This window comes from Hyposmocoma kahamanoa, unplaced genomic scaffold (assembly GCF_003589595.1).
Source record: "Hyposmocoma kahamanoa isolate Upper Pololo Valley unplaced genomic scaffold, ASM358959v1 87, whole genome shotgun sequence".
Classification (NCBI taxonomy): Eukaryota; Metazoa; Arthropoda; class Insecta; order Lepidoptera; family Cosmopterigidae; genus Hyposmocoma; species Hyposmocoma kahamanoa.
Window position 1 is genome coordinate 58,068 of NW_020654422.1, and position 14,906 is coordinate 72,973.

At 34.4% G+C, this 14,906-nt stretch overlaps 3 protein-coding genes across 4 annotated transcripts in view; all 3 read right to left on the reverse strand.

Annotated features, from left to right (window-relative positions):
* LOC113235415 (proton-coupled amino acid transporter-like protein pathetic) overlaps window positions 1-14,906 on the reverse strand; it is a 105,700-nt gene that overhangs the window by 50,045 nt on the left and 40,749 nt on the right. For both annotated transcript variants that reach the window (XM_026471096.1, XM_026471097.1), the window contains exon 2: window positions 8,888-9,041. In XM_026471096.1, coding sequence (XP_026326881.1) covers window positions 8,888-8,952 — 65 coding nt within the window. In that variant the 5' untranslated portion in view covers window positions 8,953-9,041. The remainder of the gene's footprint in view (window positions 1-8,887; window positions 9,042-14,906) is intronic.
* LOC113235061 lies at window positions 10,594-11,769 on the reverse strand. The gene has a single exon (XM_026470611.1). The coding sequence runs from the start codon at window positions 11,767-11,769 to the stop codon at window positions 10,594-10,596; it is 1,176 nt and encodes a 391-aa protein (XP_026326396.1).
* Window positions 11,861-12,271, reverse strand: LOC113235287. The gene has a single exon (XM_026470944.1). The coding sequence runs from the start codon at window positions 12,269-12,271 to the stop codon at window positions 11,861-11,863; it is 411 nt and encodes a 136-aa protein (XP_026326729.1).

Sequence of the window (14,906 nt, forward strand, 5' to 3'; positions counted from 1 at the left end):
CTTAGGGTTAATAATCGATAACAGACTTAAGTGGAATGAGCATATTAATTATGTCAGTGACAAACTACGGGCAATATTGGCAAAATTGGCTATTGTTAGAAACAAAATTCCTTTCTCGACAATTCTATACTTGTATAAGGCTCTAGGTGAAACAACAATATATTATGGACTTAGTAGTTATGGTAGAACTTGTAAATCGCATCTGGATCCCATATACAGACTGCAAGTCAGAATTCTTAAAACTATTACACCTACCAAAATTAGAAATAAATATCAAGACAACTACTTAGAATTATTACGTCATTTCAAAATTATACCCATACATGATCAGGTCAAATACTTTCTCCTTTTAGAAAACTTTTTCAACTCACACTTACAAAACATTATTATACCAAAAATAAACACAAGAAGTGCGTCAAAGATTATTAATAAATGAACTACCAGCACAACTCAAAACCGAAATAAATGCACACAATATTAAAATTAAACTTAAACAATATTTTTTAAAAGAATAAAATCCTTCCGTGTGTTACGCCACAAAAAATTGTATAACTTGACTGGAATGTGTGATGTATTGGTGCGTTATTACGCGAAGTAATTGATACCCACCCACATTTCTATTCTTTCTTATTTTTTTTGTTAATATTTTGTACTGGAAATGTTATTAGTATAGAATGTAGTTATTGTCATTCTTTTTAATCGTTTTCTTATTTTTTATTTTATTTTTGTAACTTTAAAGTGTAAACTAGATGGTAAATCCGGTGTACGGTCAAACCAAAAATGGTTTTTGTTACACCGTTAGCAGCACAAATTTTTGTATATTTTCTGTATCTATCTCTTAATAAATAAAATAAAAATAAAAATATGTAATATAAATCAGTTGGTATATTTTATTCTTGTTATTATTGACATTAAATTGATATTGATAACTAATTGTGTTTATGATAAATATATTTATGTAATGACTGTCGTGAAGTTAATTGTTGGATATTTATATTTTTATGACATCGGCATTTTAGCATCGACTCAAGTTGCATAATCTGCAAATGGAATTACAAGGCCGTTCCTCAATCGATATATCGATATACTTAAAATTTACAACTACATTAAAAATACAATTATACGAGTCGTGACGAAACCCAAATTTTGAATTTCGATCGTGACTTGACATATCAATTTGGGTTTAAGTCAAATTTTGCGCGCGAACTTTGAAAAAAGAAAAAGATCATTGCGCTTCGGTAGTGAATTGCATTCTGTCTAATTTATAGTAACAAAGATATGCACTTAAAGCCCAATTATATGAAATTCCTAACCATATACTATAAGCGGTGAGTATCGTAAAGATCGTCATTATACACGAGTATATTTCTTAAAACTCTAAAACGTTATCTGAAATCTGTGAGAGAGTGGATTACAATTTCGTTGCTCTACAAACAATGTATGATGATAATATTTTAGTACGTAAGACACATCGCCATAAATCAGGATCAGTGTTGCCGACTAGACTAAAGTAAAAGGACTAAAAATAGCTATTTGAGGCGACGCTTAGGATCGCTTGGAATTGGTTGCTTTGAAAGGAGCAATACAACAAAATTTTCTTAAGTAAACATCGAAATACAAAAATGCAACCAACATTGCCATAAGCCTCGATTACTATCAGAACGAGAACTCATACATCCGTAATTGTCCTTAATTTGAAATACTACAAAATTTTGATATTTATTGATCGTAGTTTCAAATTTAAAAAGAAATATCAAATTCTGTATTGTTAATATAATTTAAATTTAAACATTGAAATTTCAATCAATATGCTGCCATCTAGCGGTCAATTGCTGAACTACGACGAATTGGAGTTATTAATTTAGTTCTTCAACAAAAATGCCACCATATTGCAGGGGTATAAGATTTACTTTTGTTGTTTGTAAAACAAAAAAAAAATTGTATATTTATTACAATAGGATATTTTGATGCGGCTATCATTTCTGCACTCCAAAACAGCGCAACAAGACATTTTTCTAGGATTTTAGAGAATTAGCACGAAAGAATGACACAACCGTAATATACAAAGCTAACTAACCACTTATACTGTATTTGTTTTTCTGTGTATAGAACTTAGAATAATAACGCAGAGAAACCTAGTCCGCACACGCTAAGTGAGGCAAATTGAAGAGCGCCAAAAGGGCCTACACGAGCGGGCGGGCCTTCAGTGCTCAAGGTCAACTTGCACCGTGAACAGACCAAGAATTTTAGCTAAAAATGACGAAATGTGCGGTAAATGAGTGTAAAAATACGTCAGACCAACATAAAATAGATCCTAACATCACATTCCACAAGGAAGTAACGCGTTTCAACTTGTATTTTTATATAAATATTCACTAAAACCTAAAATTAACCTACTACTAAAACTAGCCTACATGAATTTGATTTTTGCCTCACTTGTGACAGTTCGTTTGATATGAAACTATCATTCTATGCGTTATTATTCTAAGGTATAGAATATATTTTTTTCTACTCCTGTACTTTAATCCTGTCAATTATAATTTCATAAACCATACCACAAAGGCGCTCTTTTTAGTTCTGAACCAAAATTCTTTTATCTATGGTACTTACTACTGAACTGCTAGTTTCTGTACACAGAACTTTAATGAGTTCCAAAAAAGAACGTCTTATTTTTGCTAAGTAAAAGAGTCTCCTTAAATGCATCATTGCGTTCCTGAACATAATAACGTCACTATTTATGTGAAATTATTGAAATTAAAATCATTTAATAAGATAATATTTCAAAATGTTACATAACAGGCACAAAGGTGTAAACATTTGATAAAAAAAAAACTATTTAAAAACAATATAAAATATCAAATATGACGCTACTTGAATCTCTACTGCCTCCTGATTTTGTTGTCGTGGATTGTTAGAAAATAAGTTTTAAATATTGGTTGTGTTTCACTCATTCAGTGTATGCAATAATTACATAATTAGTTCTTAAAATTTCATACGTTTTACTCAATAACCCTCATTATACAATGATTCCATAAAATACTATCTTTAAATGTAAAAAAGCCGCGAAGTTACGATAAAAACCGCTAATACCATGTTTAATTCGTACGTCTATTATAAAATTTACTGTTATCTCTCAAATCGTAATTATAATTACATTTTACAGCATAATTATAATACTTCTACTTCATTTCTATTCATTGTGACTTTGTTGACAAACTAAACCACCTATAAAAAACAGCACAGACAAACCAGGGAAAACATCTGAATTATCTTGCCAGATTTAACTGTATTTGTTTTTCCAGAATTAAAAATACCGGTTTATAAAATAATAAAACGAATAATAACTATAGCCAGCTGAATAGTAGACTGAAAACTATTTATAATAACCTCGTAACTCTTGCTTATTGACAGAGATATTCTACTATTAAATCTCAAGTTACGAGTCTAGAACTATTGAAGGTAGAATATAAGATTGTGTTAGCTGTGATAGTAATACAGGGTGTAATCGTTAAGTGTATACCAAAGCGATTATTTCGGAAATATTATATAAGAGATATCACAAACCTTTAAAGGTTTACAGGTACGAAAGTACGTTACCCAAAGGGTAAAACGACATCAATAACTTTTTAAACATAGAACTAGAAATATCCAAAATTTTAACGGTAAACGCTCCCATAAAATGAATATGATATTCGCAGAGAGGCTTTCGTTGACGTACTTTAAGAGGTTACAATAAGTTTATAGATTAGCTTAGGAATATTTACGTGCTTTGATAAATTTTTCTCCTGTGTCCCTACTACAGTACCACCACCACAGTCCGCATCTGCCGAGTGGAAGCCTGGTGACCCGTAATACAGGTTTTTCTATACCTATCTCGGGCACCAGTCTCTAACAAAACAGTTTGAACAATCTTTGTTTGGTTTTAACCTTAAGTTCCCTACTTTAAGCCTGTTTTGTGAAGATAAAATAAAGTAACATTTCATGTCACATTGTACAGATAACGAAACTGCTATAAATAAAGTAATAGAACTATCTTTAATTGAATAAAAACAAAGAGATGTTTATTTTCAAATAAGTTACAAAATTGTATATAGCAGTTGTTCGAAACTAAAGCCTCTCTACGAATGTCATTTTTGATATATGGGAGCGTTAAAAATTACAATTTTGGATGTTTCTAGTTTGATTTAAGAAATATGTCATTTTAACCATTAGGGAACATACTTTCAATATCAATTTAAAAGTTTTTGACATCTTTTATATTTACGGAATAATCACCAGGGCACACTTAACGATTACACCCTGTATATCATTGTTAAGCTAGAATAGTAAAAGAGAACTAGCAAGCAGAGCGGTTGTAGCCTAGTGGAATACAACTCGTACTCAACTGAAAGTTTGACGGCTCGAATACCTGCGGCAATACGTTAAGAATTAAATTTAACTCTATGACGGTTACTATAAGAAAGGTCCAAGCGTCAAACTTTATAGGCTCTTGACTGTATGTATGAGTTTCTGTTCTATGTGACGTATGTGAGTGCTTAGTAGAGATACTTGTCGCTAACTGTGTATGAAAACATTGTGGATAAACCTTAAGGCGCCGTATTTCAACTCGAACCTAGATTTAGAAGGTGAGATGTCGCGCAGTCAGCGCGCTGTAAATAAAATAAGAACAGGCGGAGAAAATTTGACACAAATGCGACATTGCCAAGCGCCTGATGGTGACGACGGGGAGCGGGTGGCGCGGCGACTCATTAAACCGCTGGACAATTGCAAGTTTTAGGATAATTGTGCATTTAATAACTATAGGACTACAGCTGAAAATCAAAATTTAGCAGGTTGGAAATTAGTATGAATAAAATAAGAATAGACGTTGAAAAGCGCCCGATGGCTACTCACGGAGCGTCGGGAGGCGCGGCGTGTCGTTAAACCGCTAATAAATTTAATAACTATAGCTTCAGTTCTTACTTATGTACCAAGTATAGATATTTAATCTTAAATAATTCGTTTCTCGTTGTGCCTCCATCTGTTTCCATCCAGCGCGTTTACGATTGTGCAAATTGCAGTAAAACTTGTGACGACAACGACGAAAACGACGTGATGAAATCTTCACGTCGAAGAAGGTTCACAACCGTTGAAGTCTCCAACCTGCATTAGGCTACGTGGCGGATCATGACCTAAGCCCTCGCCTGAGAGGATCCAGTGCCCAGCAGTGGGATGTACAAATTTGTTGATGTTGTTGTTGTAATATGCTGGACATCTACATCCGTTCCCTGGTCTAAAGCTAGTGAATACACATTAGCATGAGTACCAGAGCAACGCACCAAGTTTAAGAACTCAAAACATCCAGAAGCAAATTACAACCCAAAACATTCAGAAGCAAATTAGGAAAGTTCGTATTCTTAATTGTTTCTATGCTAACACAGCTAACCGTTGGACCACCGCATCCAGTATATAACCAGAAATAGAGGCCAACGAAATAAGGGCCATCCGTCTCTGGCAACTCTTCAGGCAAATGGGCCTTATATCAGTTTCACATATCAACTCTCGTTTTCGGTGAAGTCGCAAATTAGAAAGCTGAAATAGTACAGCGCCAACAACTGACCCGTGTTTACATCTCCGTATATTCCAAAAATATTATGTATGTGTATATTGTAAATAATCTCAGTGCAGATCACTAAAAAAACCGACCTCAAAAGTACGTGGAATTACATCTATTTGCCAAGTTTTATTGAAATGTCCTTAAATTCGCCACTATACAGAACTTGACACAGGAGATAATAAAAATCGGTTCTCACTACTCAAAGTATATTGAGAGAGAAAAACGCCTTGAATTGGAGAATAGCAAAACCAAACATTAAAATAATTGCTCCTTAAGTAAAATGTAGGTGCTATTTATAAAAATGAATGTTCATACGTGATCAGCTACCTTTAGACGTGGATGATTTTCTTTAAAATGTAGTTGGACCACCACGGAGGTACCCTTTTTCCAACAAAAAATAATCATGAAAATCTGTTCACAAATACTGGAGTTATAGCGTAACAAACATACAAAAAAAATATACAGACGAATTGAGAACCTCCTCCTTTTTTTTAAGTCGGTTAAAAAGAATTCGGTGGTGTGGGAAAAACAACAAAACATCTATTTAAAAAAACAAACGGAATCATCACATTTCATCGATAATTAAACATTAAATATGAAATTTTTCAATTTACGTCCATTATAGCAAAGCTCAAGTTAAACTGGTCGATTTGAAGCGAAACTATTGACGACACTCGTCAATTGTTTTTAATTCGGGCTGGCCAATCGGAGCGCAGTTGTCATCGTAATGATTTGGCAGAATAGTTTTCAAGCAAATTTTAATTAAATGACATTTCGTCTCTATTTCTGGTTACATACTCGATGGTCCACTGAGAGCCAGTCAAAACAACTTTGTTATATTGGGCATAGAATTTACTAGCCACATGTTATTACATATAGGAGTATGTCGAGTACCGTATTCAAATAAGCCGCGACAGATGTACCTTTCTCATAGATTCTGTCCATAGGTAATAAATAGCCCTTACGTATTAATTATTTATTAACTAATCTGTTACTTCAACTATTGCGTAACACGTTTAGTAGAAACCTTTCATTTGTTGGTGATGAAGGTAGGCGAAATTTAACCCAACATAGAGTAAACAATCAGAAGATAAATAATCAAAAGGGTTGTTCACTATTATAATATACCATCAATTTGAAAATAAACATTTGTTTGATGAAAGAGTGTAAATAAAATTTACATAAATTTATTATTATTATAGTGACCTAGATACTGGCGGTAAGCGACGCTTTTGTCCATTACAGTTGCAGTGTCGCTCAGAGCTAGGGTCACTAGACGTGACGGGCGCTATGCCCGTCACGTCTATCAATATTTTGTATCACTCTTGAACAATAAATAAATAAATAAAGGTTCCTGTGAAGACCATCAAGCACGACCGTGCACTATCTATTCTCGTTCAACCTTTTGAACCGTCTATATTTTTGCTACTGCGAAGGCAACCGACAACCCTAATCCCCTAAATTACAAGTTTATATATTTTAGTGTCTATAAAAGATCTAAATTTAGTGTATTATTTTTATATTTTCACCACTGACACATCGATTAACAAACCGTAACTATGAAGCCTGTAAGAGCGACGCCACACAGGCGTTGCCGATGCTCTGCGTTGTCGCATACGTAACGACGCCTACTTAGGCACTGTAGCACTCCTCCCCACTTCTTCTCCTAGTCGCTTGTACCATAGTAGAATGTATGAAGCACATGCGTTCCGTTTCAACCACGGAAAAAAGAAAGGCACTTTTCTACGATTTTACAGAATTTGTGCGAAATTTTTTTTGAAAATTGAATTGACACAACCATACCGTACGAAGCGAAAATGGCGGACTAAGCTCAAGTAGTCCTCACTAGGCATACTGTTGGCACGCATGCGATGCTAAGTAACCACTTCTATTATATTTATTGGTTCTGTGGTTACAATGCACCCTGTGGCGTCTAGTTCTAATTTATATGTAGTACAACGCAACGTCACCGCTCAGGCGGGTGTCGCAACGGCTATGCAATGCACCGCACTAAATCTATTGTTGGCTTGTTTGAAAATACAAATATACCCGAAAAAAAATTTTATTTTAAAATCTTTACGGTTCATCTAGCAGACTTATTTCTTGAATTTTAGCAGGTAAGTACTCAGTTAGTGTTTATTTTCTAAATATTATAGGAATACTTAAAACACGTGAAACGTTACGTTTGATGAGGAGAGTTATTAAAAGAAAATTTACTGGTAGGTTACAAACCACTGAATCCTTACAACAGACAATGGATAATTATTTTTCGAATTGTAAAAATAAATCGTACACGTTTTAATGAAATTCATTAACTGTACCTGATTTGCTTAAATAAGGTTTCAGAATCAAGTTGTGTATATTGTTATTTGTTCATTTCGAAATTAATATATTTTATTATAATACCAAGTGACGGAACGAACAAGTCGTGTGCCCGGTGATAAGCGACATGCCTGTCTATAACGGTTGCAGTGCTACTCAGAGCTTTAAATTGCAAAAATCTTAGGGGCGCTGCTACTACGTCCGTCACCCTGAGACATAAGTTGACAAGACTCATGTGCCTGTAATTCTCAAGACTCTTACCCTTCCATATAGGAACTCAATAACGCTCATATTATCTACTGCTTGGCGGCAGAAATAAGTAAGGTGGCAGTACTTCCCTGGACGAACTCTATCACAATGAGCTTTACTATTAGTAAAATCTCGCAAAACAGTTTTTACCGCGTCTCCTCTGATTTTATACACGCAGACTTATATCGCGCTGCACAAGAGACTTTCAACAAGTTTTTTTATTAAGACATTGAGTAACAATTAGATACATAACGCCAAGGCTATGTAAATAATAATAATGGCATTTTTATAGTTTCCTCCTCACTGACTGTGGTAACTGAAGTAAGGCGTACGACCTTACTCAGCTGTCAAAAGCGAATCACATTAATTACCTTATTAATATATTTACGTTTCCATTTTAACATATGAATAGACTCATTCACAGAGCTATGAACAAGATCTATGTATATTATTATGAACATGTGGAACAATTCTGACGGCATGTAAATATGGAGAGAAAGCAATGATAATACGGCTCAGTGACTCGGCTAAAAAATCATAGAGTATCTAGATAGATTGTTTTTAGACAGAAACTGTAACTCTACCTAAATATGAATTATTGTAAGTTTATGTTACCAGTTCGTTATTTTTTGCCTACAATTGACATAACAAATATAAAATTGTTCCTGAGAAATATTCCGTGATGAATTCACGACTTGATGAGGTCATATTGCCACTTACTTGGAGCTGTAAGCATCCATCACGGTGGAAATTTGTGGCTTCGCAGCCTTTGTGGTCTTCTCCATTTTGTTGACGTGGTTTTTACAGTTTGGAAAGGATTATATTTTATTCTTTGCCGTCCGCCACTTGGACATTGCTCCTTTGTTTGTTGTACCTGGAGAAGAAAATGTTGTATTAATGTTTAATTTTATGTATTCAGAGGTATTTGGTTAGTACATTTTAATGACTAATCATTACACTAGAGCTATCTTATGATGGTGATATTGATAACAAGGAACGGCGACAGAATAATGTAACTTAATAATAAGTTTCAAATTAGGATGCACATAATTATCTAATTCCGTAACGATGCATCATGATGTGTTTCGTCGGCGTTGCAACGCTGCGTACATACTCTTATAAATTAGAACTAGATGCCACATTGAAATGGCGCGCGGCGCGACGGAACGTGTGCACATTGGACAAGAGGCCTGGACACGAAATGGTGAGAAGTGGTGCGATGTGTAAGTTAGTGGCGCGTTACGTTGTGACACCGCATTGCTCGTGTGGCACTCGGTGCATTGAAATCACTGCGTTGCGACGACACGATACACCGGCAGCGCCCGTGTGGCATCGCACTAACTCTATGAACACGAGCAACGCATTTATTTCGATTAAATATTGTTACTCAAAACATAATTTTCATTTAAAATTGAATTTGATTTGCAATTACAGTAGTATGCTGTGGTGGCCGTTTTGACAGATTACAATAGTGACGTCAAATCACAATTCATTATAGAAAAAAATATAATCAAATGCGAGTCGCATCTATAAGTTTTTAGATTTATAACTAGTATTGCAAGAGCTAGCTGATTAAAAAGTTTTAATAAAACGAAAATAAAAGTGTTTACTTAATTTTGTCAATTCGAAACTGTTTTGTTTTGAATTGACCTTTGACGCGAGTTTTTTTAATTTTTGACAGCTTAACAACTCTTTTAAATAGAAAACTACCGTGAGACTCGGACATATTAACAGTACTAACAGATAATTAAGTCGAATTTAACCAACTTCAAAAACGGAGGAGGGTCTCAATTCGTCTGTATTTTTTTTATATATCTTACGCGATAACTCCGACATCTATGAACCGATTTTGATGATTATTTTTTTTTTAGAAAGAGGGTACCTCGTTAGTGGTCCCATTTAAATTTAAATAACATATTCCACCTCTAATGGTGGCAAACTAGGGAATGAATACGATTTCACGCACTTTCCGGTAACCGATTTTAATAAAACTTGGCATATAGATGTAATTCCACGTACTTTTGAGGACGGTTTTTTTAGTGCTCTGTACTGAGATTATATCCATACTGTATGTCTCTTGCAACTTTGCCTGGTAACATATTGTATACATATTATTATTGGCAATTAATAACCGCTTAAGGTAAACTTGCCTAATTCGTACCCGTTAAGAGAAAACCATCATATTTAGAAAACTAGGAATGATAAGTTAGTTTTAAATAAAAGTTTGTTAAATACTTTATTGTTTCTATAATCAAATTTAACATAAACCTTATAAACTTCTCAGAAATAAACAATAAAAAAAAAACTAAAAAAGTACGATTTAAGACCATTCATCCCAAATCGTACTGCTATATTCTTAATTCGTACTTTGAGATCTAGTCATTGAGAATCAGCATCACAATCAAAAATTAAAACATTAAACGTTATTAAAAAATTCTGCGGATGGGTTTCGCCAATTCTCGGCAATCATCGCAGTTATAATCTTTGGTTTTTTTATTAGTTCCTGCACAAAGTTCATGTACCCACATCTCACATTGTGTGCACTGGATCATGGTTTCTTTAAGATCTTCTTGACACAATGTGCAGTACCAACTGCCATTTTCATCTTTTTCTTGTTTCTTTTTCTTATTTTCCTTTTGTGTTTTAGTTTTCATAGCACTTAGATTCTTCGATACATTCTTCTTCTTCGACTCTTCTATTTTACCCTCTAGCTCTTTTTTATAAGGACTTTCTGTTATAATAATAGCACCTGTAGTTTTTCTTTTCAGTGGCCTTGAATTTCCAGGAATAGCCCGTAATGGAGATATAGTTTCGAGGGTCGTTCTAACGGACTGTGCTTTAAAATCCTCTACTTTCGTCTCTGAAGAACATTCTTTCTTTTTCTCTTCTAGACATTGATCTTGCTGTTCCAAAGGGTGGATTCTCGATATCTCAAGAAGATTTGGGGGCATAGCTTCCTCAGTCTGTTCTTGCACAGAAATCTCGTTAGATTGTGGCACATCCGTGAAAGCCCTTGTTTGTTCTTGTTGTATTTCAGTTGTTAAATTTTGGGAGACTTCAGCCAATTCAGAGCGGGAAGATTCCGGAAGACTAAGATTATCTTCTTCAAGTATGACATATTCCTCATCCCTGATCTTATAGCGATTGCAAGGCCATAAACCGCAACATTCGAAGCCATGTATTCCAGTTTCCATACAAACTGCTCGAAGATAAGCCTCTTTCAAAATTTCTGCAATATTTGTTTGTTTTATGACAGATCCAGGATGATTTCGCATCCATGACACGCAGGCAGCGTTAAAATTCTGTTTTAGAGTTTTAAAAAATGATCTATCTAATGGTTGCAACTTGTGTGTGGTATGGGCCGGAAGAGATAACATAATTATTCCATAGTCCCTAGCAAGATTAATTGCATCAATGTTCTTCGTGTGCGTCGAATGACCATCTAGGATGAGAAGAATTTGATTTTCTTGCGATTTTTGCAGTCTTAGACATTTTATAAAATGTTTAAGCCATTTGGTAAATAAGATGCTGACGATCCAACCGCTTTCTGAACAATCATACAAAGTATTCGATGGCCCTCCTCGCATCAAGCTCTCTGTCATCCTTTTACGTTTAAATATCAGCATGGGAGGCACAAATTCTCCAGCTGCGTTCATACAACAAATGCATGTTGTGTTAACACCACGTTCACCGCTACACCGTGACAGCTCCAACCTGGTGTTTCCCTTTTTGAGCCAAAATTTTTGAAGGCTTATGAACTGTGCTCAATCCTGTCTCATCCATATTGTAAATTTTTTCGGCTGTAAATTGACCTTCGTCTAAGATGGACTCATATTTGTTGAAGAACGCCATCACCATTTCTTTGTTAAATCCTTTACAGCGAGCCATAGATGTGGGTTCTGGGGTTCGTAAGGATATTTCTGGATGATTCTTCATAAATGTGTAATACCATTTCCAACCAGCTAATTGCGATTCATTATTGAATCTGTGTTTCAGTCCGTATTTTTCTGCTAATTGATAAGCTAAGCGCCGTAAATCGGTAATGGTCAAGCCGAAAAATCTAGATTCCAACAAAAGAACATGTCTGACTAGTTCTGCTTCCATTTCCTCCGTTAAATCACTCGGACGTCCAATTCTTTTACGTGTATTCAAGCCTTTTAAATGTCGTCTAAATGTCGGTTTCGGTATTTTAAATACACGGCAAACTTCGTTGAATTTTAAGTCCCCATTGTTATATTTTCTAATCGCTTCTTCCATATCTTCTTTACTCCAAGAATAATATTTTCTTTTTATCATGGTGTTCTAAAATAGAAAATAATTATGTTTAATATGTTTTTATGTGGTTATTTTTCCAATCAAAAATCTAATAAAACAACTTGTAATAAACAATTTAAGAAATGGTAAATTATCAAATTCAGATTCATAAATAGTTTTCCTAAATCGTACCAGTACATTTTAAGAACTTAACTCGAGTACGAAATAGGAGCAAGGGCCAAACAAATTTTAAATTTACCGCCAAAAAAATTGACAACAGTTACGAGTATGATAAAAAGTCATATGAAATCGCAAAGACACATATTAATACGTATCGAATCGTAAAATAGGTTATACACGGTCTTATTTGAATAAAACTCTTACGAAATGTGTAAAAATATTACAATAATAGTTGAAAAAAACTTACTTTTTCAATATTTTTGTCGAGAGCAGCGTCACAGGTGTTATCTGTCAGGTGGTAAAATGGCCGACAGTTATTTCTATTTTGTGACACTAGAGGCGCTGATAGCTGTTACCAAAGGCGAGTTATAAGTGGAGTACCTACGAATTTGGCGTAAGTACGAATTAGGCAAGTTTACCCTATGTCTAATAGTCTAGGGACCTGTCCTTAGTTTGGCTTTGCCTTCGCATTTAGCTAATGAAAAGGTTGAGAAAGCCGAATTACAGATTATGGAAGGGGTACGGAATTTGGATGAAAAAGAATATGGTAGGTTGGGTAGGTATTATATATCGGCATACATATTAAACCTTGATATTATTATTTTCTATAAATAAGGTCAGTACATTATAAACATCTTTATTGCATAAATATAATAAATTTGTTTTATCGGTGGGGAGTGTGACACTGATTGCCAGGAGTTCGGATATGAAAGTATCGTGGTCAATTGGGGGCAGGAGAAGAAGATATGGTTTAGGTCCCCATAGGCCCCGCATGAGCATGCAGAGTCAGGAACAAGTTTGAACAGGTAGACCAAGGACAGGTGTGTTCGAAATGATAATATATACGATTTTAGGTGTTAGCTGTGACCGTGGCGCCTGTAAAGAGCCCGAAACTTCGGTTTATCTAAAGAACAAAAATAATTTCATTTCCATTGGGTACAACCGCGACAATTGAAAAGAACTGAAAATCGTCGCTTAACAAAGAACATTGCTTACGTCACTAAAATAAATTTTAAAGGAGAGTGAATAAAATAGGATGAATTGGTATGTGGCTCTACGTAGTGTAACAAAAACTGCATATACAATATCCATATTATTGTATACGAGATTTTTCGAGCTATTCTTCTTGACATTATCAACGCCTTAACAACAATGTTGGTTCTATGACTTTCAATAATATATCAGATTTTTATTTCTTAAATAAAAATTTAAAATATTTAAATTATTTGGCTCTAAACGGTGATAATTTCATTACCATGTACCATTGTACCATTGTACGTGTACCATTTGACGCAAAGGTGGACAATAAAAGGAGGAAAGATAAGGTAGCTTTGGTTCCCAACTGTAAAACCGTATTTGCCAGTAAGCAATACACTAGATGCTCGGCCTATCTATATAATAAAGTAAACACGGAACTACAGATTTATAAAAAAACAATTTATGAGTGCAAATGCTTGCTAGTGAAATGGTTGAAAACCCTTACTTATGAGAATGTTGAGATATTTTTGCAATAACGTAAAGTCTAATAGGTACAACAACCACAAACTCTTTCTTTAATCTACACCTTACAATTACAAATAATACAATTCTAACCACAGTAAAATTTATAGTAATTGAATATTCGCCGCATTTATTTGTATATATAACACGGAAGAAATACTATATATTAAATTTGACACAATGTGTATATATTTATATGTCTGTATATGTTTCGTATTTATGTAATATATATTTATTTTAAAGACATCAACCTACTCTGTATAAATATGTAACCCAACCACTGTTTCAAAATAATAAAACTAATATAACTGCTCTAATTACCTGTACTGTACAATTTAGAAATTTATAAATTAGATGTAGTAAACAGATATGGATGTAGAAGAGCGGAGTCTCCTAACACAGGCATTGCTATGCTTAAAAGGAGATTCCAGTCACTAATACTGTAAATCTAAACTTGAAATGAAATAAATGATTATTATTATTATCATTATTATTATTATTAATTCTGTGCGGTAGCAAAAGAAAGCGCTTTCGTAGGTACCAGTCCGCGGCCACTGTGAACGCAACGAGTGTCTACGTACATTGGCACCCGCGCCCGCCGCCACTCTGAATAAGGCCTAAGATCTTTGCGATTTAAAGCTCTAAGTGGCACTGCAACTGTTAAGGATTCAAATTAAATGAACAATTGCATTTCCGTAGTGACGGTAATAGCTATTTATGACTGCTTGGCAATAAAAAAAGGTCATTCGAATATGAATTTTATTACCATTTAGAATTACGATGAAGTGTAATTGTGGAATGTTTT